At 41.7% G+C, this 25,132-nt stretch overlaps 1 protein-coding gene across 3 annotated transcripts in view; it reads left to right on the forward strand.

The window, feature by feature from the left end:
* mdga1.S (MAM domain containing glycosylphosphatidylinositol anchor 1 S homeolog) overlaps nucleotides 1-22,023 on the forward strand; it is a 178,981-nt gene extending 156,958 nt beyond the window's left edge. For all 3 annotated transcript variants that reach the window (XM_041564207.1, XM_018264895.2, XM_041564208.1), the window contains 7 exons: nucleotides 2,336-2,513; nucleotides 6,297-6,317; nucleotides 9,690-9,842; nucleotides 11,222-11,374; nucleotides 14,175-14,305; nucleotides 19,910-20,018; nucleotides 20,340-22,023. In XM_041564207.1, coding sequence (XP_041420141.1) covers nucleotides 2,336-2,513; nucleotides 6,297-6,317; nucleotides 9,690-9,842; nucleotides 11,222-11,374; nucleotides 14,175-14,305; nucleotides 19,910-20,018; nucleotides 20,340-20,431 — 837 coding nt within the window. In that variant the 3' untranslated portion in view covers nucleotides 20,432-22,023. The remainder of the gene's footprint in view (nucleotides 1-2,335; nucleotides 2,514-6,296; nucleotides 6,318-9,689; nucleotides 9,843-11,221; nucleotides 11,375-14,174; nucleotides 14,306-19,909; nucleotides 20,019-20,339) is intronic.
* The last annotated feature ends 3,109 nt before the right edge of the window (nucleotides 22,024-25,132 follow it).

A 25,132-nucleotide genomic window follows, 5' to 3' on the forward strand; every position in this document is an offset into this window, starting at 1 on the left:
GTAACAGTGGATAATAGTCTCTGGGAAGGGAGTGTGACTGTGGGATAGCAGGTATAGTAGGGAGAGATGGTGCCTATAGTAACAGTGGATAATAGTCTCTGGGAAGGGAGTGTGACTGTGGGATAGCAGGTATAGTAGGGAGAGATGGTGTCTATAGTAACAGTGGATAATAGTCTCTGGGAAGGGAGTGTGACTGTGGGATAGCAGGTCTAGTAGGGAGAAATGGTGCCTATAGTAACAGGGGATAATAGTCTCTGGGGAAGGGAGTGTGACTGTGGGATAGCTGGTATAGTAGGGAGAGATGGTGCCTATAGTAACAGTGGGATAATAGTCTCTGGGAAGGGAGTGGTGACTGTGGGATAGCAGGTATAGTAGGGAGAGATGGTGCCTATAGTAACAGTGGATAATAGTCTCTGGGAAGGGAGTGTGACTGTGGGATAGCAGGTATAGTAGGGAGAGATGGTGTCTATAGTAACAGTGGGATAATAGTCTCTGGGAAGGGAGTGTGACTGTGGGATAGCAGGTATAGTAGGGAGAGATGGTGCCTATAGTAACAGTGGATAATAGTCTCTGGGAAGGGAGTGTAACTGTGGGATAGCAGGTATAGTAGGGAGAGATGGTGCCTATAGTAACAGTGGATAATAGTCTCTGGGAAGGGAGTGTGACTGTGGGATAGCAGGTATAGTAGGAGGAGATGGTGTCTATAGTAACAGTGGGATAATAGTCTCTGGGAAGGGAGTGTGACTGTGGGATAGCAGGTATAGTAGGGAGAGATGGTGCCTATAGTAACAGTGGATAATAGTCTCTGGGAAGGGAGTGTAACTGTGGGATAGCAGGTATAGTAGGGAGAGATGGTGCCTATAGTAACAGTGGATAATAGTCTCTGGGAAGGGAGTGTGACTGTGGGATAGCAGGTATAGTAGGGAGAGATGGTGCCTATAGTAACAGTGGATAATAGTCTCTGGGAAGGGAGTGTAACTGTGGGATAGCAGGTATAGTAGGGAGAGATGGTGCCTATAGTAACAGTGGATAATAGTCTCTGGGAAGAGAGTGTGACTGTGGGATAGCAGGTATAGTAGGGAGAGATGGTGCCTATAGTAACAGTGGATAATAGTCTCTGGGAAGGGAGTGTGACTGTGGGATAGCAGGTATAGTAGGGAGAGATGGTGTCTATAGTAACAGTGGATAATAGTCTCTGGGAAGGGAGTGTGACTGTGGGATAGCAGGGAGAGATGGTGCCTATAGTAACAGTGGGATAATAGTCTCTGGGAAGGGAGTATGACTGTGGGATAGCAGGTATAGTAGGGAGAGATGGTGTCTATAGTAACAGTGGATAATAGTCTCTGGGAAGGGAATGTGACTGTGGGATAGCAGGTATAGTAGGGAGAGATGGTGCCTATAGTAACAGTGGATAATAGTCTCTGGGAAGGGAGTGAGACTGTGGGATAGCAGGTATAGTAGGGAGAGATGGTGTCTATAGTAACAGTGAATAATAGTCTCTGGGAAGGGAGTTTGACTGTGGGATAGCAGGTATAGTAGGGAGAGATGGTGCCTATAGTAACAGTGGATAATTGTCTCTGGGAAGGGAGTGTGACTGTGGGATAGCAGGTATAGTAGGGAGAGATGTGTCTATAGTAAAAGTGGATAATAGTCTCTGGGAAGGGAGTGTGACTGTGGGATAGCAGGTATAGTAGGGAGAGATGTGTCTATAGTAACAGTGGATAATAGTCTCTGGGAAGGGAGTGTGACTGTGGGATAGCAGGTATAGTAGGGAGAGATGGTGTCTATAGTAACAGTGGATAATAGTCTCTGGGAAGGGAGTGTGACTGTGGGATAGCAGGTATAGTAGGGAGAGATGGTGCCTATAGTAACAGTGGATAATAGTCTCTGGGAAGGGAGTGTGACTGTGGGATAGCAGGTATAGTAGGGAGAGATGGTGTCTATAGTAACAGTGGATAATAGTCTCTGGGAAGGGAGTGTGACTGTGGGATAGCAGGTATAGTAGGGAGAGATGGTACCTATAGTAACAGTGGATAATAGTCTCTGGGAAGGGAGTGTGACTGTGGGATAGCAGGTATAGTAGGGAGAGATGATGCCTATAGTAACAGTGGATAATAGTCTCTGGGAAGGGAGTGTGACTGTGGGATAACAGGTATAGTAGGGAGAGATGGTGCCTATAGTAACAGTGGATAATAGTCTCTGGGAAGGGAGTGTGACTGTGGGATAGCAGGTATAGTAGGGAGAGATGGTGCCTATAGTAACAGTGGGATAATAGTCTCTGCTATTCTTGCTTCTTTAGGCTTCCGACCTATAATTTGTCTGTGTTTTTTTACAGACAACCCTGAGAAATATAATGAGTAAGGACATCCCAGTTCGGGGGATCCAGAAGGGGCTACTCCAGCAGTACCTGCTGACAGATTTGAAAGCAAACCAGAGCTACGAGGTTCAGCTGACACCATACACCAGTTTTGGAGCTGGAGACTCTGCCTCCAGGATCATCCGATACACAGAACGTAGGTATCCAACTGCCTCATCCTGTTACAGTGCCCCCTCCTGTCCTTGTTATATAGAGATTATTCCCCCCAATTAGTGTTTGGAAAGGGGGGCCAGTAGATAACAAGGAAATATATTGAGATGCAATAGCAGAACCCATCTAGTAATTATAACAAACAAACAGCAGTTACATGTTCTGGTCAGTTGCTTACAAGCAAAATAATGAAAACTTTTCTTCAGTTAAAGGAGAAGCAAACCCAAAAGTTAACATACCCTACCCCCCTATCCTACATAGACCCCCTCCTCCCTCCCCCCAGGCTTAATTCTTACCCTGGAAAAATGCCCCTAACTTGTTACTTACCCCTCTGTGCAGATTCTGTCCAGTAGAGCTCACGGGCGCCATCTTCTTCTCTTCGGAAATCTTCAGAATGAGACCAGCGTGTCGGCGCATGCGAAGTTGGAGCAATTTTCTGTTTTGTGAAAACTGCGCATGCACCAAAACTACTGAAAATTGCCAAAGCTCCGGTCTCATTCTGAAGATTACCGAAGAGAAGAGGATGGCGCCCGTTAGCTCTGCTGGACAGAATCTGCATGGAGGGATAAGTAACAAGTTAGGGGCATTTTTCCAGGGTAAGAATTAAGCCTGGGGGAGGATGGAGGGGGGTCTATGTAGGGTAGGGGGGTAGGGGTATTTTAACTGTAGGGTTTGCTTCCCCTTTAAGGGCAGGGGCAGATTCAGGGAGGTTTAGTCGCCTGGCGACTAATCGCCTCTTCTTCGGGGCGACAATCTCCCCGAACTGCCTTCCGCCTGTTAAATGACCGCACTCGCGGCTCTTAGATTTCCGAAGTTGCCAGAAGTTTCCTAATGAGGCAACTTCGGAAATTGAAGCACCACGAGTGGCAGGGGGAAGGCAGTTCGTGGAGATTGCCGCCCCGGAGAAGAGGCGATTAGTCGCCAGGCGACTAAATCTCCCTGAATCTGCCCGTGTGCCCCTGCCCTTAAAGGGGAAGCAAACCCAAAAGTTAAAATACCCCTACCCCCCCTTTAAGTCCAAGTCTATTGAGAATTGCCAATCTCACTATGCCCAAGAAGAGGCGCTGTGCTAAGGAAACTCAGTTATTCTGAAACAGGACAGTGTCAGCTGTAACCCCTATCTCATACCTCCCAACTGTCCCTTTTTCGGAGAGACAGTCCCTCTTTTGACAGCTCAACCCGCAGTCCCTCATTTGTACTGGAAAGTCCCTCTTTTCTCTGCACTGAACAGCCAGAAAAAGAAACAAAGTTTCTCACTTAATTGGCTTTTAGCAGAGAGCCCAGAACAGCTAACAGGTGCAAATAAGATACTTTGTAACAATTGTAGACACAAAAACACAGTTTAGATAAGGAGAAATATTTTCAAACTTTCATAACCTGCCAAATTTTGTAAAACAAACATGGTAATTAGGGGGTGTGGCCACAGAAAGGGGTGTGGTCAAAAAATTTGCTGCGCTACGTGCAGAAAATTTTTTTTTGTCCCTCTTTATACTTCCAAAATGTTGGGAGGTATGCCCTATCTGAGCACAGTGTATAGAAAGGGCTGCTATCAAGTTAAGGGGGTACTGCAGTCAGGAGAAGAGCGGCAGTTGGTTTCTACAAATCCACAAACTCTTCTCCCAGTTTTTGTAGGTGTGTGCCTGGGAGGGGTTAATGGATAAGGTCACAAAAACTCAGACAATTTAGGAGGGACTGTAAATTGCATTTATAGGGTAGAGATACAGATCAACAGCAACAGGCCTTGGAAGAGGGTATATAATGGTGGCAATAAATCTGTCTTGACCATCTGCCAGGGATGGACCCACAATGCCAATACCTTAAGTCAAATAATATCTGCCAGAAGCCGATACAACAAGACTGATTAATAATCAGAATATACAGACTGCACTGGGTCCTGTGTTGTCATGTAATCTAATGTGGATTTTATAGTTTTTGTATTGTTTAATACAAACTTTCTCCAACTCTGCAGAACCAGTGGTTGCAGCAAAATAATCCTCCAAATAGAATCCCAGTTTATCTGTTTAAATCTGGCTCCATGATCTTTGTCCCTGCAGCTGGAGTTGGAAACAGTAAAGGGGATGTAAAGGCAAAAATAAAATCCAATACAAACCTCTACACAGTCACTTACTGCTCTACAGGGAAACAAACAAAGCTGCTTGAGTTCTGCATGGCTGGGAAGTAAGGCGGGGGCTCCCCCTGCTGTTCATAAGTATGATTGTTTCCCTGCTGAGCAGTTAGGGACCGTCTGACAATTCCTATCCACAGCAGTAAATGAAGGGAGAATTTCACTACATACAGTCAGGTTTCTTATAAAAACAGTAGACATTTTTTAATTAAAGTATATTGAGCTCGAAGGGACATATTTACCAGGTGCAGGAGTCGTATCTATTGGTGTGGCACTAGGCTAATATAAACCCCAATTGTGGTACTGAGACCCCCTCGTGCAGTAGAATTCTAATTGCTAATTTGTTTGCCCAAAGCAAGGTCCCTGTTGCTCCAGTAAGTGCAGTCAGTAAGGCACGTACAATGTGGGCAGGAGGCAAAGGATGATAAAGTAACTTGCTCTAACTTGACTCTCTGATAATTAACTGGGCAGTCGATTCCTTTCCTATATTCCCACGGGTGACAATTAAAGTTTGTAAGAAGTCACAATATTACTCATTTTCCCACTAAATCCCCAAGCAAGAGATTAAGCGGGTCATTTATTATGCTCCGGAGTTGCCAAAAGAACTACGGGCAGCCCACGCGTCCCACAAGCAGGAATTAGAATGTCTATGTTATCACAATAGCTGTTATTAAAGGGCAACTCTGACCATAAACTGTTTTCTGTCTAAAAAGACAAATGTCATTCTAAGCAACTTCTTAAAGGAGAAGGAAAGGCGGTTTATTGCCAAGAGATTAGCCACAATAGTGCAAGCTAGAACACTATATTTATTCTGCAGAATGCTTTACCATACCTGAGTAAACAGCTCTAGACACTGTCTCTGTTTGTTAGGATAGAAGCTGCCATATTAGCTTGGTGTGACATCACTTCCTGCCTGAGTCTCTCCCTGCTCACTTACAGCTCTGAGCTCAGATTACAGCAGGGATGGGAGGAGAGAGGGAGAGAAGAGCAAACTGAGCATGCTCAAGCCCTAGCCCTGGAGATTTAAGCTGAAAACAGGAAGTCTGATACAGAAGCCCATGAGTACACAATAGAAGGAAAGAAATGTGCTGTTTCTTTTGACAGGTGACTCAGAGCAGCATTACTATGAGGGTTTACTGGTGTATTTATATAGACCTTTCTGATAAAGCTTATTTCATTTTAGCCTTTCCTTCTCCTTTTTTAATTTACAGTTATTTGTTAATGTTATTGAAACTGGAAGCACTGACTGTCCACTTTCTGTTCACTGGTTCTGACTTGTTGAAACATTGTGGAACAATGGTTCTTTTCCCGGTCTGTTAATCAGCTGGCTGCCGCTAGCCTGCTACATTGTTTCAAGGGTTAGAACCAGCAAACTTTGGACTATTAAAATACGTTTTTCATAGGACAAATAAACAGACCTGGGTCTGAGCATATATATATATATATAGTACAGGTTTTGCCTGTAATCTCCTAACGAAGATCCCTGTGATGGATCAAACATTGAGTGGAATAAATACATTCTGTTTGCACCTAAAATGATCCCGCGAGTGTCGCTTTTCGTACAAATATTGGTTGACCCGACACAACATAGATTCTGTTTTACCGGAAATTAATCTTCTCTCTTCTTTTCCCTTTTTTCTGCAGCCAATTCTCCTAACCCATCAGGTAAGTGCTGTTGTCTTTCTCCTCTACAAAGAAGGGTCAGAATCTCTTATACAGACAAATACAAGGGGTCCTCTGCACTCTTATCAAAATACAAAAGTACATCATTGGGATCACTTGGCTATAGCTGGAAAGGGTTGGAGCTACAACTGCTGGCCACTGCTCCTGTATAAACTATAGCAGAAAAAGGAGAAATTGTGCTCAATGAGCCTGTGACCTCAACATTCATACAGACAAATATAAGACATTCTCTGCACCAGGGTTACATAGTTATATAGTTACATACAGGGTCAGCCCAGGGGACCACCGGGGCTGCTGTCACAGGTTCCCCCATGAGAAGCCCCCCCCTGTGCAGCACCGCACATGTACGTATTGTATTTGCCGCGACCTGCCCGAAAAAGGGAGGTCGTAGCAGAAAGCTTAGGGCAGGGAGGAGGTCTGGGCCGCTGGAACCCACCAGGTTTTTTCCCGGTGCCCCCGTGCTCCAGTCTGAAAAAAGATCAAAGTCCATCAAGTTAAACTCCTCCAAAAGAAACCCAGCACTCATACATACCCTGGACCCTCCATACACTCACATAAACTATATATATTCATACACTATACACGGACCGCGCGGCCTAGGGGCGGCTGGAAAAGAAATCCGGCGCTGCTCAGACCAGATGAAAAAGGTCCCAAAAGGGACCGAAACGTCGGGCATAGATACGATGTAACAATAAAATAATTGAATTTTTATAACTGGGAGTGCTGGTCTGAGAATAATTTGTATATATATATATATATATATATATATATATATATATATATATATATATATATATATATATATATATATATATATATATATATATATCACATTTTTCAAAAGAACCAGCACTCCCATATATAAAATATTTTCTTTTATTTCTGTTGCATCAATGTCCTGGACATCTTAACCGAACACCCCAGCTGGATAAGCTACAGCAGTGTGCCTTGGAGTTCGGATACTCATTGGACCTGGATATATATATTTATATATATATATATATATATATATATATATATATATATATATATATATATATATATATATACTAGACATTAAGCCCGTTAAATTAACGGGTGCTAGAACATATGTAGAAAATTCAGTGCCAGAGACGGTCCGTGGGGCACATGCGCAGTAGCGCAATCCCACGAACACAGGGACTGGACGCAGAGACACTTCAACTTTATTATATAGGATACACATATATATATATGATAGTGCTGGGTTAATTTGTTTAGTTCAGTATATGATATAAGCCACACACCCATGCACCAGACTGATTTTAATTGCAACACATGGATGAGCTGCATTTTTTGTTTTTTATATATATATATATATATATATATATATATATATATATATATATATATATATATATATATATATATATAAAAAAACAACAGGTACAGGAATCAGGTCCAATTATTTGTGACTTATGCCATGTCCCTGTGCCCCTTCCCTACACAGTCAAGATTAGCATTAGTAAAGCTATCACAGCCTCTATGATAGAACCTGGAAGTACAGAATATTTAATTAAAATGTGTCTGAATTAAAATGTATACCCAAAAATTATCTGGGGAAATAACCTATCTATAGAACTGCCAAATTAAATGTATTCCGCAGTGTCGTGTGAAGTTATTAAGCCCAAGCCAGTCTTTCTTTTTTTTTTTAACTCCGCCGTTATCCGGCCGGCAATCAAATTAAATGTGGTTTCACTTTGTGAATCTATAAAATCGCCATCGTTGCTTGTTAAGAGGATGTGTAGAAAATCAATGGGCTCTAACACCTGCATGTGAAAGGTTCTTGCATGGATCATTCCTAATGTAAGGCTTTGCATGGGAAATTGTTTGGCTCTGGTCCCAGAGTAATTTATCGGCATGGAGCAAGGAAAAAACCTTCCCAGAAATAAATTAATTATCTCTGCTTTTATTGATTTGGTGTGCTTTTTTTTTTTTTTTTTTTTCAATTTCACATTTTGCGCCATGTATCCCCAAATCCCAGCCTTATAGAACATTCCTCCCTGGGGAAAGTGGGGTTTACTTTACCCACTGGCACAAACCTCTGCTCCGTGCAGGCAGTGCAACCGCTGTAATCAAAAAGGAATTAGCTTCTTTGTCACTTTATGTCAGATGGGTTACTGCTATGGGTACAACATGTGCCCCCACAATATGCACACTAACACTGCATGGCTAGACAGCGAGCAAGAAAAATGCCGGGTGACTTTTTTTTGTTGAATTTTATTGGTTCCCAAAGAAACTAATCAAGTAGCTATATCAGTTAAAGGGGAACTAACACAATGGAGCAAAAACCAGCCTTGCATGCTTCTTTACAGGTCAGTTGGCTTCTGCTGCATTGTTTCAAGAGCCAGAACCTCCAGGGCAGAGAAGAGAAAGGGATGAAGAAACACGACTTTCAGTAGCCGTTACATTAACAAATACATTTACAACCAAAATTCCTCATCTGCCTAATAACACTAGATAATAATGCAAGAGTTTGATGGGCAGGAGTTATCAGATATTAAGGAAGACCTAGCTTCTTCATTACTCTCATTACCCTAATCCCTTCACAATTATATAATTGTTTATAAGGCAGATACAGTATATACATATAGATAGATAGACAGATAGATAGACAGAGATAGGAAGATGATAGATAGATAGATAGATAGATAGATAGATAGATAGATAGATAGATAGATAGATAGATAGATAGATAGAGATAGAGGCCCTAATCCCTTCACAATAATATAATTGTTTATAATGCAGATACAGTATATACATATTGATAGATAGACAGACCGTGAGAGAAAGAGATAGATAGACAGAGAAAGAGAGAGAGAGAGAAAGATGATAGACAGACAGACAGACAGACAGACAGACAGACAGACAGACAGAGAGATAGATAGATAGATAGATAGATAGATAGATAGATAGATAGATAGATAGATAGATAGATACAGGTATTGGATCCGTTATCCAGAAGCTCATTATCCAAATTGCTCCGAATTATGGAAGGGCCGTCTCCCATAGACTCCATTACAATCAAATAATTCTGATATTTAAAAATGATTTCCTTTTTCGCTATAATAATACAACAGTACCTTGTACTTGATCCAAACTTATTATATCTTATTATAAAATATATAATAAGTGCTCATTGGTAGCAAAACCAGCCTGTTGGATTTATTTAATGTTTAAATGATTTTTAAGCAGACTTTTGGCATGGAGATGCAAATTATGGAAAGATCCATTATCCGGGGAACCCCAGATCCCGAGCATTCTGGATAACAGATACCCATACCAGTGTGTATATGTATATTCAGGATATACTGTGTGTTCCCTTCCTTCTCCCAGATAACACGTGTCGGTTTGATAATGAGAAGATATGTGGGTTTGTGCAGGACAGGAGGGACAACTTTGATTGGACACGGCAGAGCATGCTGACGGAGAATCCCAAGAGAACGCCCAACACAGGGCCCGTTATGGACCGCAGTAACACCCCAGAAGGTAACCCCTTTATTTCATACTGAAATTTTCCAGTGCAAATCTTGAAATACAAACAACGTTCCCTCATCTCACACAAATAATTGTAAAATAACCACAGACCCAGGGAAACCAGAGGAGACCAGCCCAAGGGATTCTAGATGAAAGCTCTTCCACAGCGTTGTACCCCCCCATTCCTAAAAGGCACTAATTGGAACAAGAACTTTGTAACCTGGGTCCCCCGACCTAAGGACATTTCCATAATTATTACTATCCTGTATTTCTATAGCTCCGACATATTCCTCTGCATAATCTTCTGTTTTATCTGATTTCCCCAATATGCCTATCTAATCTAATGTCCAGGTCACCATCAAATGGTTGGATTGTTTTAAAGCTAAACCTATGGGATCCGTTATCCGGAAACCTGAATTATGGTCTCCCATTGACTCCCTTTTATCCAAATAATCCAAAAAAAATTATTTCCTTTTTCTCTGTAATAATAAAACAGTAGCTTGTACTTGATCCCAACTAAGATATAATGAATCCTTATTGGAAGCAAAACCAGCCTATTGGGTTTATTTAATGTTTATATGATTTTCTAGTAGACTTAAAGTATGAAGATCCAAATTACAGCAAGATCCGTTATCCGGAAATCCCCAGGACCTGAGCATTCTGGTCCCATACCCTTATAACATTATTATATATAAAATACATGTAAGTGCAGGCATTTTCCTGGTGCTAATGGGCCAGTTCAGATACAGATTTTATGGGATGCGTCTGTTGCTGTCAGTGAGTCAATGTCAGACGGGAGATGTTACGATCCGTGTCGTTTCAGGGAAGGGAGGTGGGATGGGATTAAATGGCATCTTCTCCACATCACTGAAACATTGACTTTGAAGGCTCAGTGTCTGGGAATGGCTGCAGGGAGCTGGGATTAAAGTCTTCATTTGATTTGAGTCAATAACTGGCACAGCAGCTCAGGGCTTGGCATCCGACGGGCAGAATAGAGCTAATATAACCTGTCATCATCTCATAATCCCAGCATTCCCCATCAATCCCAGGACAATACGTGCAACTCCTTGGCCATATGGACACGCTGGTGCTGCCGGGTATCTGAACTGCCTGGCACAGGGGGCAGAGGTATATTCAGTCTGCCAATGCAGGTCCAGGGAAAATATTAATGGATATTTGTTTTTTAAGATGAATTTGTGAACCACTTATAGTTTTATTATGGATTTTGTATGAACACAGTAATAGCAACTTACTCCTGGGAGCATCTCCTTCAGCTGCTGTATATAGTAATGCTGGGCACCCTGACTTGGGGCGGTAACATGTAGGGGAAAGGCCTATGACGACAAAGTGCACCCGTCAGCTTCTAACTTTATTTTCATTCTCTAACACAGGTTACTACATGTTTATTGAAGCCTCTCCGCCCCGTGTGCCAGGGGAGAAAGCTCGGTTGATCAGCCCCATGTACAACATGAGCACCAGGCCCCCCTACCACAGGACCCCCTTCTGCATCTCATTCTACTATCACATGTACGGGAGACACATAGGTGAGTGGACCTTCTTACTATTGATCCACGATCATCCCATGTGGATTTCCTGAGCCAACTCAATACCATTGATTATTTCTTATTGCCAAGCTCTAGGTATCACTGAGCCTCATTCATTATATTGTCTATTCCTCTTCCTGGGGATAAATATGCACAACAAGCCGCTTTCATGGCTGATTAGCCGCATTGAATCATTGGGGCAGCTGTTACACGCTTGGCACTTATTTAACTAATGATATCATTGTAAAGAGGAGTGTGAGCGGCTCAGTGTGACTCACGTTGGCACAAAAACAAAACCTGTGCCCACAATCTCTGTTACCCAGCATGCAGTGAGCCCCAGGGCTGGATTTTACATAGCAAGCGCCCCTAGGCCCACTGCCGTTCATCACCCCCTTCCCCTGCACAAATTTTCAGCATCAGGTCCAGAGTACTAGGGATTGGTGCACAGGAGGTTTTAAAAATTATATTTCCTGCGAATCCTCAGTGCTTCTGAACCAATGCTGGTGTGTTTGGGTGGCTTGCCACCCCCCTAAAATTCTGCCTTCCACAAATCCGGGCCTGTTGAGCTCCTGTGTGCAGTCAGCCTCTTTCCTCACTCAAACTGGTTCTTCTCTCCCCTGAGCCATCAGCTTCCCTATAGTGAATCACTGCCATAAAGCAGCCTTTTCATAGTGGAAATTTGCTGTTGGGTAGTGATGGGCGAAAAAATTAGTCAGGCGCGAATTTGCGGCGAATTTCCACATTTCGTTGCTGGCGAATAAATTCCCTAAACTGCTGTGAAAATTCGCCGGCGTCAATTTTTTGGATGCGCACCAGAAAAGTCGCTGTTGTCAAAGCCGTCTTGCGTCAATATTGTTCGGGCGGCTGTTGACTTTAACGGCGGCGTCAAAATTGATGCAATCGTCAGACTTGATGCAGGCATCAAAATTCTTGTTTCACAAATTTTTGGGCATTCCGTGGGAAATTCGCAAATTTTTCAGTGAAGCGAAATGGGACAAATTCGCCCATCACTTCTGTTGGGCCCTCAAACTTGAAAGGGTCCCCTTAGGTTGGGTCACAGGTCGATTACGTGTAACAGGTAGGGTTGCCACCTTTTTTGGAAAAAAATACCAGCCGTCATATATATATATATATATATATTTAGATTTATTCCCTATAATAACATTGGGGTCAAGCATCATTTTTACCGGTCAAGCCAGTAAAATACTGGCAACCCTAGTAACAGGATGGATTGGGGGCATGGTTGAGCCATACAGGCAAGCCAATCGGGGCCCCATACTAATGAGTCGGCCGGGCGCCCCTTGACTTATATAGAAATGATGTCATGTACTGTATATACAGACTGTAACCATCTGCCCGCCCAGTTTAACCCTCTCCTTTCCTTTATACTATTAGGTTCCCCCTTCCTGTTGAACATATTGGGCCTATTAATCACTCTCCCATCTGAGTAATGCAGCATTAACCTCTGCAGTCATTTACTCTCGCTCGCCTGATCGCATTTCATTAGCAGCCTCTTAAATAAGGAGTGAAATGCAGCAAATTCCATATCTTGCGGGCGTAAGGGAAACATGATGGATTGCGCTCGCTGCCCATGTTTGGCTCCGGGGGATATTATATCTTTCATTTTATTTTTGTAATTTAATTTCTTTCTTCTTGTTTATGACATGCCTGAGCTGTATGACTGTATTCATCTGCCAGCTGCTTGCACTTCCATGGGAGTCAGCCCAGGCCCCAGATGCTGATGGGGCAGTGATACTGGAGATGGAACAGAATGGGGCCCAGTAGGACTATCCAACCCTAGGGAATCATTCTGAACCTGAGGGGCAACCACCCTAAATCTCCTGCTAATCTTACACCTGCAGTAGCGTAGACAGGGGACAATTGTATTGCAGCATCACTACTGTACTAGGTCATACAAATCCACCATCCACAAAACTTTTATGGGAACCATCATGAATTGGATTTGATTGGTTGGGTAACCTGCAACCCTGTGTACTCGCAGCATTCCAGCGACAGCCAAGGGCATCATTTTGTAATTCTGAGGCTTCAATTCGTCACTTCGCTACTCCAGATCCTAGTGTCCCTCTACTAACAGACTCCATACTGAACGGCAGAAACCAGGGACCTGAGGATAGGGTGCAAATTCCCCTAGCAACCAGGCATTTATTTGAATAAGAGACAGGAATTTGAATAGGAGAGGCCTGAATAGAACGATGGGTAATACAAATTAGTAATAATAAATGTGTAGCCTTACAGAGCATTTGTTTTTACATGGGGTCAGTGACCCCCATTTGAAAGCTGGAAAGAGTCAGAAAAAAAGGCAAATAACTAAAAAAGTAAAACATATAAATAATGAAGACCAATTGCAAAATTGCTAAGAATTGGACATTGTATAATATACTACATTTACCTCAAAGGTGAACCACCCCTTTAAGGGTTTTGGCTGCAGCGAATCCAGCTTTTGGAGAGTGTCAGGGCTTAACTCTAATCCTGCCAGAGAACAAGCAATCTATTGATTGTATCCAAATTGGACCAGGGGCTCAGCCAGTGTGTGTCTGTGTGTATATTTATATAAGTGTGTAAGTGTATATATGTGTGTGTGTATCTGTGTGTGTTGTGTCTGCAGTGTGTGTCTGTGTATATATGAGTGTGAGATAGGTTGGGCAGTTATAAAGAGAAGTTCTGTGCTCCACCAAAGAGAATTAATGTAGGGCAGTTTCGCAAGTGACACCCGCAGACTGTTGCTAGGATACAAATACACAGGGTACTTTTGTTAACCCCTTGTTTCTTTCTTGGACAGGAAATCTGAACCTGCTGATGCGGGCGAGGAATAAAGGTACCATGGACACCCAGGTGTGGAGCCTGAGAGGTGACAGAGGGAACAGATGGCAGCATGCGATGGTCCCCATGAACCCCACAGGGCCGTTTCAGGTACTTTTTTTAAAAATTAATTGTTTATAGTGCAGCACTCCAGTTGTTTCCTCTTGGCTCATCAATGCTAGCAGCAGTCACCCTAGCAAAGAGGAGTCAATAATTGGGAAGCCAAGTCTATTGATATTCAGTGGGACCCTAGAAACAAGCTTGCGGACCGCAGAGTATGGAACCTTGATGTATACATTTGTGCATAGGCACAAAACCCCATTGTTTTCCCCTAAATACAAACATATAAATACTGACAAGTTGGAACAGAGGGGAAAGCAAATAGTGGTGCATTAAATATAAAATAAAGTACCGTATGCAGAATCTTTGTGTTATTGTTGCAGCTCATAAACCCTCTGTCTAAACAGCATGAACGGCCGCACTTGTGCCAATCTCCACCCTGGAACATCGGGTATTTTAAATATTCTGACAATAAAAGCAGAACAGCCCTGGGCACTGAATGTGCATTATATTTCCCTGGGTTTATGGTTCCTCTAAATACAATATATAGTCCTATAATATCTTATCTCAGGGTCTAATTGAAAATTTGAATTTGAATTTTTGATTGTTTTTTTATGGTCAAAACTGTCAAATTCAACTTGGAGTTATCCAAATTAGTTTCGAGTTTTTAAAAAAATTAGATTTTCGAGATTTATCATACTCTGGTCCTTTACATGGGAAGTAAAGTCTAAAATAGAATAAGGCTAGAAATGCTGTATTTTGTATACTAAACATAAACATGAACTTACTGTACCACAAGCCTAATCAAATGATTTATGATTTTAAAGTTGGCCACAGGGGGTCACCATCTTGTAACTTTGTTATACATCTTTGCAAGACCAAGACTGTGCACATGCTCAGTGGGGTCTGGGCTGCTTAGGGATCATCATAAATGATCAAAACAGCACAAGTCAAATAATATCTGCCAGAAGCCGATATAACAAGACTGATTAATAATCAGAATATACAGACTGCACTGGGTCCTGTGTTGTCATGTAATCTAATGTGGATTTTATAGTTTTTGTATTGTTTAATACAAACTTTCTCCAACTCTGCAGAAACAGTGGCTGCAACAAAATAATCCTTCAATGAGAATCCCAGTTTCTCTGTTTAAATCTGGCTCCATGATCTTTGCTGGAGTTGGAAACAGTAAAGGGGATGTAAAGGCAAAAATAAAATCCAATTTAAGTCTCTACACAGTCGCCGACTGCTCTACAGGGAAACAAACAAAGCTGCTTGAGTTCTGCAGGGCTGGGAAGTAAGGCGGGGGCTCCCCCTGTTGTTCATAAGTATGATTGTTTCCCTGCAGAGCAGTTAGGGACCGTCTGACAATTCCTATCCACAGCAGTAAATGAAGGGAGAATTTCACCGCATACAGACAGTTTTCTTATAAAAAACTGTTCATTTTTTAATTAAAGTATATTGGAGATTGGTTTCTTTTTCATTAAAGAAAGTAAAATGGGATTTTATTTTTTTGCCTTTACATGCCCTTTAAGATTCGACTATTTGACAACCTAAAACCTGCAGAATTACTGTTTAAGTCAATGGGAGAGGTCCAGGGATCAATTTGGAGATGTTTGCAACCTTCCTGGCATTCAAGTTTTTTTTCGGAGAAAAAAAACGAGAATCGAGTTTTATGGAATTCAATCGATTCGTCCGAGTATAAATCATTAGATTGTATTAATAGATTTCGACTAGTGGAATTTCAAATTTATGGGAGTTTTAAAAAAACTCACATGAATTCGAAATTCGACTCTTGATAAATGTGCCTCCAAGTGTGGCCCTTGACCGAGGGCCCGTTCAGGTTGACACTGATCATAGCCGATACAGACTCGCCCCCTCGCTCGTTTATTGCTGAAATGCTCCATTCTGTGATGTGTAATTATCATCTATTGTTGGCACATTCCTGGCCGCCCCAAAAGCAGGGTTATTGCTTGCACTTGGGGTTTTGGTGAATGTATTTGGCACGTGGGATAATACAGCGGCATCATGTTCAACACTAAATTCCCACCGGGTGGTGCGTTTCCTAAAGAATAAAAAGCACTGGCCCAGGTTTTGAGTTTACAGTCACTGACGTGGCCCTAGACTGTGCCGATGATCTTACATATGTTACTGGAATTTTCCTTTAATTGTTACCGGCAGTGTATCCTGTGCCATATTAGTATCTCCTGATTGTGGTGCCCATTAATGGGAGAAAAGCAATAAATAAACCCCTGCATGACTGTGAGCCTCTCAATGAATCCCCAGGGTTCCCAGTAGCAGCTTTGCATGTCCTCACAACAGGATTATAGAAATATATTTTATATTTCTATATATTTCTTTTTCTATATAGAGGAATCAATCCTATTGAGGTTAGTTACAGTTCACTGACTTTTCATAAATCCATTTTAATCTAATGTTGGCATTATCTTTTCTCAGCATAATCTCACATAATCTGTTTATCATCAACCCTTCGCCTGCCACATTGATACACAACCCAGTATCCTTCCAGCCCCAGGTACAACTTCATCATAGAATTTGCCCTAAGCACAATTCAGCAGGAACAGCCCCTAAGTTTGCTCATAGTCTGTACAGAGAGATCCCATAAAACTATGGCAGCATAGGTATTCCTCTGTACTAAGCACAATTCAGCAGGAACAGTCCCTAAGTTTGCTCATAGTCTGTACAGAGAGATCCCATAAAACTATGGCAGCATAGGTATTCCCCTGTACTAAGCACAATTCAGCAGGAACAGCCCCCTAAGTTTGCTCATAGTCTGTACAGAGAGATCCCATAAAACTATGGCAGCATAGGTATTCCCCTGTTCTAAGTAGGGATGCACCGAATCCACTTTTTTTGATTCGGCCGAACCCCCGAATCCTTCGTGAAAGATTCGGCCGAATACCGAACCGAATCCTAACCCTAATTTGCATATGCAAATTAGGGGTGGTAAGGGGAAAACATTTTTTACTTCCTTGTTTACTGACAAAAAGTCATGCAATTTCCCTCCCGCCCCTAATTTGCATATGCAAATTCGGATTCGGTTCGGCTGGGCAGAAGGATTCAGCCGAATCCGAATCCTGCTGAAAAAGGCCGAATCCTGGCCGAATCCCGAACCGAATCCTGGCTTCGGTGCATCCCTAGTTCTAAGCACAATTCAGCAGGAACAACCCCCATAGTTTGCTCATAGTCTGTACAGAGAGATCCCATAAAACTATGGCAGCATAGGTATTCCCTGTACTAAGCACAATTCAGCAGGAACAGCCACTAAGTTTGCTCATAGTCTGTACAGAGAGATCCCATAAAACTATGGCAGCATAGGTATTCCCCTGTACTAAGCACAATTCAGCAAAGTTTAGGTGATATTGTGACACTACCACTACCATTCTATAAGTGAATCTTTTCTTAATAAAGATGAAACCCCTCCTACTGATCAAACCCTGAAACTCCAGCCTAAACTTGTGATGTCTTGACTCATGGACTCAGTACTAAGTGCACAGACTGCTGTAGCCAGGTTACATATGGCCGTTCTGCACCATTTTTATGCAGTAATAAAATATCCTCAGTGCATTTTCCCCACACAATGAAAAAACATCCATATTTGAAAAGCAATAAATATGAATATGTAAAAAGTACAATGCTGGGATTTTCAGAATATATATAAATATGGTAATTCCGTTCAGCTCAGAAAAGAGAAATATCTGATCCTCACGGAAGATGTGACTTCCTATAAATATCCAACAATTCAAAAATTGTCAGAAATAGAGGGAATTTTCCTCTTCAACTTGGCAAAGACAACACATCATGCCTCCTCCAGAGAGATACGGTCACCATGATAAATATGGCCATGAACATGTTCAAATGCCACGCCTTCTTAAAGGCACCAGAAATGTCTGGGAAGTATTGTGAGCGTCAGGGGTTAAAACTTGGTATAAATGATAAATTCAAGCTATAGGCCTTGAGTTTTTGTTGAGCTGCAGCTCACAGTTGTATTTGAAGGAATTGTCCTGTAACTGATATAAAATGTTAAACTGTTAACATCTTGCCCTACAGTCTTCTATCTTGGACTCCTGCCTCAGCCTTGCCCAACTGTCTCATTCTAGTACCGATCTCTCCATTATGTCTTACTGTCACAATGTTGCCCTACAGTCTTCATCTTGCCCTACTTGTCATATTGCTTCCAACTTGTCCCACTGTCTCCATCTTGAATAACTCTCTCCATCTTTGTTCTACTTTCTTGACATATGGCCCCATCTTGCCTTACAGTCTCCATCTTAACTTATTGTCTCCATTTTGTCCTGCTGTCTTCATATTGCTCTACTGTACCCATTCTGCCCTGCTGTCACCGTCTGCCCTGCTGTCTCCATGTTGTTCTACTGTTTCCATTCTGCCCTACTGTCTCCATCTTGGTATATCGTCTTAATCTTGACATATTGTCTCCATCTTGCCCTACAGTCTCCATCTTAACTTGTTGTCTCCATCTTGCCCTACTGTCTCCATCTTGACATATTGTCTCAATCTTGTCTTATTGTCTCCATTTTGTCCTGCTGTCTCCATGTTGTTCTACTGTTTCCATTCTGCCCTACTATCTCCATCTTGCTCTACTGTCTCCATATTGCTCTACTCTTTCCAATCTGCCCTACTTTTTTCTCCATCTAGCCTTACTTTTGCCATCTTGCCTACTGTCTCCATCTTGACATATTGTCTCAATCTTGACTTATTGTTTCAATTTTGTCCTGCTGTCTCCATGTTGTTCTACTGTTTCCATTCTGCCCTACTGTCTCCATCTTGGTATATCGTCTTAATCTTGACATATTGTCTCCATCTTGCCCTACAGTTTCCATCTTAACTTGTTGTCTCCATCTTGCCCTACTGTCTCCATCTTGACATATTGTCTCAATCTTGTCTTATTGTCTCCATTTTGTCCTGCTGTCTCCATGTTGTTCTACTGTTTCCATTCTGCCCTACTGTCTCCATCTTGCTCTACTGTCTCCATATTGCTCTACTCTTTCCAATCTGCCCTACTTTTTTCTCCATCTAGCCTTACTTTTGCCATCTTGCCTACTGTCTCCATCTTGACATATTGCCTCAATCTTGACTTATTGTTTCAATTTTATCCTGCTGTCTCCATGTTGTTCTACTGTTTCCATTCTGCCCTACTGTCTCCATCTTGCCCTACTGTCTCCATCTTGCCCTACTGTCTCCATCTTGCCCTACTGTCTCCATCTTGACATCTTGTCTCAATCTTGACTTATTGTCTCCATTTTGTCCTGATGTCTCCATGTTGTTCTACTGTTTCCATTCTGCCCTACTGTCTCCATCTTGGCCTACTGTCTCCATCATGGTATATTGTCTTAATCTTGACATATTGTCTATATTTTGTCCTGCCATCTCCATTTTGCTCTACTCTTTCCATTTTGCCCTATCCCCTCCTATACTGTAATTTCTTCTGTTGCCCCCCCCAGACAATTATGGCTATGCAAGGAAATGTATCATGTAGCATACCCTTAAAGGCAAGGTAGCAGTAATCAAAGTTTGGTAAAAAAAATACAGGCATTGTGATTGTGTGTGTTGTGCTGTTGTATTCTCATAGCCCCAGCACTACATTTATTTTCCTTATCTTCGTCCCATTTACAGGTTGTGTTTGAAGGTGTAAGAGGCTCAGGAATAGAAGGGGACATTGCTATTGATGATGTTACAGTGAGAAAAGGAGACTGTCCATGGAAGCAGCTATCACCAACTAAAGGTCAGTGTAAAATACAAGGTGTACCCAAGTCTGTATCAGCTTTTAATGAGAGGTGTTTTGCCCTAACTGTTGTGACAAGTAGTTTATTTGAGGTACTTCTCATATCTAGATGTGTTTACCTTGATTATTATTAATTTACTATGTGAAACAGATCCATGTGCCTTTGTTTCAATTACAATTTCTTTATGCAAATACCAGTGGGCGACGTTCCCCTTTCATTTCCTACTCCATGGAGGGGGTATTGTATGAATGGTACAGAAAGAAACTAATACTGTTTCATTGTGGCTATTGTCAGATATTTCTTTTTCTCCCTCCATCCAGATGTGATTCCTCCTGGAAGCCCAGCCTGTAAGGTCTTCTCTATGGCTCTTCACTGGGCACTCGCCTTCTTTCTCTTTGTGCTGCTGAGATGATACTGAGCCAATGACGCTGCTGTATTCCAACGAAGGTTCCCCAACCTCGCATCCTTTCCTCCTCCTGTCCTCCTGCGTTGCAGACACACCAAAGTGTCCATAGTTACCAAAGACCAACAAGCATGACCGCTTGAAGGACCCCCAATAAGCATAATCAGACTGGGAGGCTTCCTTGGAGAAAGGTCATCGTATCTCCACAATGAGTTGAAAGGAATATAAAATTGAAGAAAAGGATAGAATCGAGGGGAATAAGTGATGGAGTAAAGAACTTTTCTTTGAGAGATGACTTTGTATCCACATTGAGTTGTGGTTAAAAAGCAACAAACAAACTTTGATGAAAATATAAGCACAAATTTCTATCTGGACTATTCTGGGATGGGGGGGGGGGACAATGGCTATTAATCCGCTCAAGGTTAGTGGAGGTAACGTGGAAGAAATTCCAGCTGCTGCATTCTAATTTTCTAAGTAGATTTCTTTTCTCGTGCTGCTGCGTCCCATCTGCGTTCATGTAGTCTCACGCCAGTTGCATGTGCTTCCGTGCCCATGTTTCCATATAACCTCATGTAGGCTGACGCTCATAGTAGACATGTTTGTTGGAGAAAGGGAACTTTTACTCTGCTGGCCTTTGGAAAAATGATCCCTTCCACATCAAATGTGTATAGACCTAGCAGAAGGGGAAGGTGAGGAAATTCCCCATGTATTCCGGTAGTTTTGGATCCATATTCACCTTACCTTGGTCTTCCCTCTTGTCATGCTACTGTTAACATACATCTCATTTTATCTAGAGAGTCATTTGCTGGTCAGGAAGACCGCAACAAGGATGGTGAAACAAAATGGGTTCATTGCTTTAGCAGAGATATTATGAGGAAGGGCAAGTCGATGTCCTCTTCTTACTATTCGAGACAATAATATATTGACAGGGAAAGTGCCCGGTAATCATTACAAATCCAGGGATGTCATCAAATTGTATTTAGGTTTATGAGGCAACATCAACACCCTACGGCTCCTAGGATTAAGAGATGGAATCAAGTTCCATCTCTTGGACCAATCAAATGTCTTAACCAAATTTTAAGGTCCTAACTCAACAAGTAACTTTCTGTTTAGAAAGCTCAAAGTGTCCATGGGAACGAGGTGAAGAAAGACTTGAGAATCTGGTGTCTGTTGGACTGAAGCCACCTCAGATAATTGCGCAATGTAAAGATACAGAACGTTTAAGGGAAGCTCTTTTTTCTTTTTTTCTTTTTAAAGAAAAAAATCTATATATGGAAAAGTTATAAATGTATTCTGCACAGATATTTATCTTACAGACCCATCAGCTGTTTTTTTGGCAACCTCAGATCACATAGAACGTGGGAAGGTTGAGACTGCACTGAAGGGGCCCTGGGAGGGACAATCTACGGGTGAGTGTGTTGCAACGAGTCAGTGGCCGTGTGTCAGTAATGAGGGATTTATTTGTACACGACATTTACCAATCAATAATATTCCACAGGTGCCTATGGGGAAAAAAAATGTTCCTTAATAAATGTCTAGAATTTGTTTTGTTTGTTTCTTTGATTTTAATAATGACAGAATTTAATAAAATGCACAACGTATCTGGCGTCAGATTAATAAACATGATGTGTGCAGGGAAGGTTAGTGATGGGCATTCTAGCTTGCACTATTGCAGCTAATCTATTGGCAATAAAATGCCTCAGTAGGTTTCCTTCTCCTTTAAAGGTGAATTAAAGTTTCAAATAGAATAAGGCTAGAAATGCTGTATTTTGTATACTAAACATAAACATGAACTTACTGCACCACAAGTCTAATCAAACAAATGATTTATGCTTTCAAAGTTGGCCACAAGGGGTCACCATTTTGTAACCTTGTTATACATCTTTGCAAGACCAAGACGGTGCACATGCTCAGTGTGGTCTGGGCTGCTTAGGGATCGTCATAAATGATCAAAACAGCACAAGTCAAATATCTGCCAGAAGCAGATACACAAGACTGATTAATAATCAGAATATACAGACTGCACTGGGTCCTGTGTTGTCATGTAATCTAATGTGGATTTTTTAGTTTTTGTATTGTTTAATACAAACTTTCTCCAACTCTGCAGAACCAGCGGCTGCAGCTAAATAATCCTCCAAATAGAATCCCAGTTTATCTGTTTAAATCTGGCTCCATGATCTTTGTCCCTGCAGCTGGAGTTGGAAACAGTAAAGGGGATGTAAAGGCAAAAATAAAATCCAATACAAATCTCTACACAGTCGCCGACTGCTCTACAGGGAAACAAACAAAGATGCTTGAGTTCTGTATGGCTGGGAAGTAAGGCGGGGGCTCCCCCTGCTGTTCATAAGTATGATTGTTTCCCTGCAGAGCAGTTAGGGACCGTCTGACAATTCCTATCCACAGCAGTAAATGAAGGGAGAATTTCACTGAATACAGTCAGGTTTCTTAAAAAAAACGGTACACATTTTTTAATTAAAGTATATTGGAGTTAGGTTTCTTTTTTATTAAAGAAAGTAAAAATGGGATTTTATTTTTTTGCCTTTACATGCCCTTTAAGCTCAGAAAGTGACAGCAGCACAGAACGTGCTGAGAATCAGCAGAAGAAGCATGGGGAGCAACTGGGGCATTTTGGGGATGCAGATATTATTCCCAACTAATGGGCTGTGTCTGTGTTTTTTCTCTGCTTTTTTCTTGAATCAAGGAAAAAGCGCCAACTAGATTTTTGATAAATCCCCTCCATGGTGTAAAATTTCAGTCCAAATTCCTTCTGAGCTTTAGTTTCTACCTATTCTTTTAGTTAGAAAAAAAGCCTATTCTGTTCCTGTTTTTCTATTATTATAAAGATGTAATGGTTAATAAAGTTATTGGATCCGTTATCCAGAAACCTGTTATCCAGAAAGCTCTGAATTACGGAAAGGCTGTCTCCCATAGACTCCATTTTATCCAGATAATCCAAATGTTTAAAAATGATTTCCTTTTTCTCTGTAATAATAAAACAGTCGCTTGTACTTGATCCCAACTAAGATATAATTAATCCTTATTGGAAGCAGAACCAGCCTATTGGGTTTATGTCATGTTTACATGATTTTCTAGTAGACTTAAGGTATGAAGATCCAAATAACAGAAAGATCCATTATCCGGAAAGCCACTGGTCCCGAGCATTCTCGATAACAGGTCCCATACCTGTACCCCATCCTGCTGGAATGAAAATTAATAGCCTAGATTTAGTAAACCGTTCCTCCCTTTAAATATTGGGGCACTACTGGGAGTTACAGTTGAACATTGGACACCTCTGTATGAGTGATTTGGGGTTGGCATCATAGTTTTTGGGATCTAATAAATTGGTGGTGCAGTGGGAAGGCTGTCAGGTAGTGATGAGCGAATTTATTCGACAGGCACGAATTTGAGGTGAATTTCTGTGTTTCGCTGCTGGCGAGTAAATTCATGAAACTGCCGCGAAACTTAAGGGGGGGTTCACCGTTAAGTTAACTTTTAGTATGTTATAGAATGGCCAATTTAAAACAACTTTTCAATTGGTCTCCATTATTTATTTTTTTATCGTTTTTTTAATTATTTGCCTTTTCCTCTGACTCTTTCGAGCTTTCAAATGGGGTCACTGACCCCATCTAAAAAACAAATGCTCTGTAAGGCTACACAATTATTGTTATTGCTACATTTTCTTACTCATCTTTCTTTCAGGCCTCTCCTATTCATATTCCAGTCTCTTATTCAAACCAGTGCATGGTTGCTAGGGTAATCTGGACCCTAGCAACCAGATTGCTAAAATGGCAAACTGGAAAGCTGCTGATTGAAGCGCTTAATTACTCACAAAACACAAATAATAAAAAATTAAAACCAATTGCAAATTATCTCAGTATATCACTTTTTACATCATACTAAAAGTTAGTTCAGAGGTGAACAACCCCTTTAATGTGCCAGCGACAACTTTGATGCCGGTGATAATTTACGCGCGCCATTGACTTTATTACAATTGGACAAGACAGGCGTGCGTCAAATTGTTGCCCGCTTCAAAATTGTTGGTGACGCAAATTTTGCTGCCCACAAATTGACGCTGGTGTAAAAATTCGAGTTTTGCAAATTTTATGCCTTTTTGCTAATTTCATGGGAAATTCGCACATTTTTCTGCGAATCGAAATGGGACAAATTCGCTCATCACTACTATCAGGGTGTTCTACCTGACTGTCAGTTCAGTAAATTTGCTGTTAGTTTGTTCCCAGACTACAGATCATTCGGTCTCTCATAAAATATAAATCAAAGGGGCCGGCTGTCAGGAGGTGAGACCTGGGTGATTAATTGCCTTATTAGAGATTAATTATACAGGTGCCCTTGTTTGTGCCTGACAGCAGGACTCTGCCAGTGGGAGATCTTAAATACATTACATGGAGAATAGAGGAGACAGGCTGGGATACAGCAGCCCCACAAATTCACGGGGAGACGGCGTGCCGCTAAACATCTGTTCCACCACACGGCTCCAAACTTCAAATCAGATCGACTGTTCCTACAGAAAGACTAGAGAATGAGGTCCTGTCAGGGTGCAGAGCTCCAGATGTTCTGCAGGCTCTGCTCTTTCTCAGAAATGTTCTGCCGGCCCTGCTACTGAAATATTCTGTGTATTATTGTATTGTGTAATTCCTTGCGCCCAATTATCTGACTGCTCTTGGGTTGGGAGTTTCAGCTCTTTTCCGCACC

The sequence above is a fragment of the Xenopus laevis genome, chromosome 5S (assembly GCF_017654675.1).
Source record: "Xenopus laevis strain J_2021 chromosome 5S, Xenopus_laevis_v10.1, whole genome shotgun sequence".
NCBI lineage: Eukaryota > Metazoa > Chordata > Amphibia > Anura > Pipidae > Xenopus > Xenopus laevis.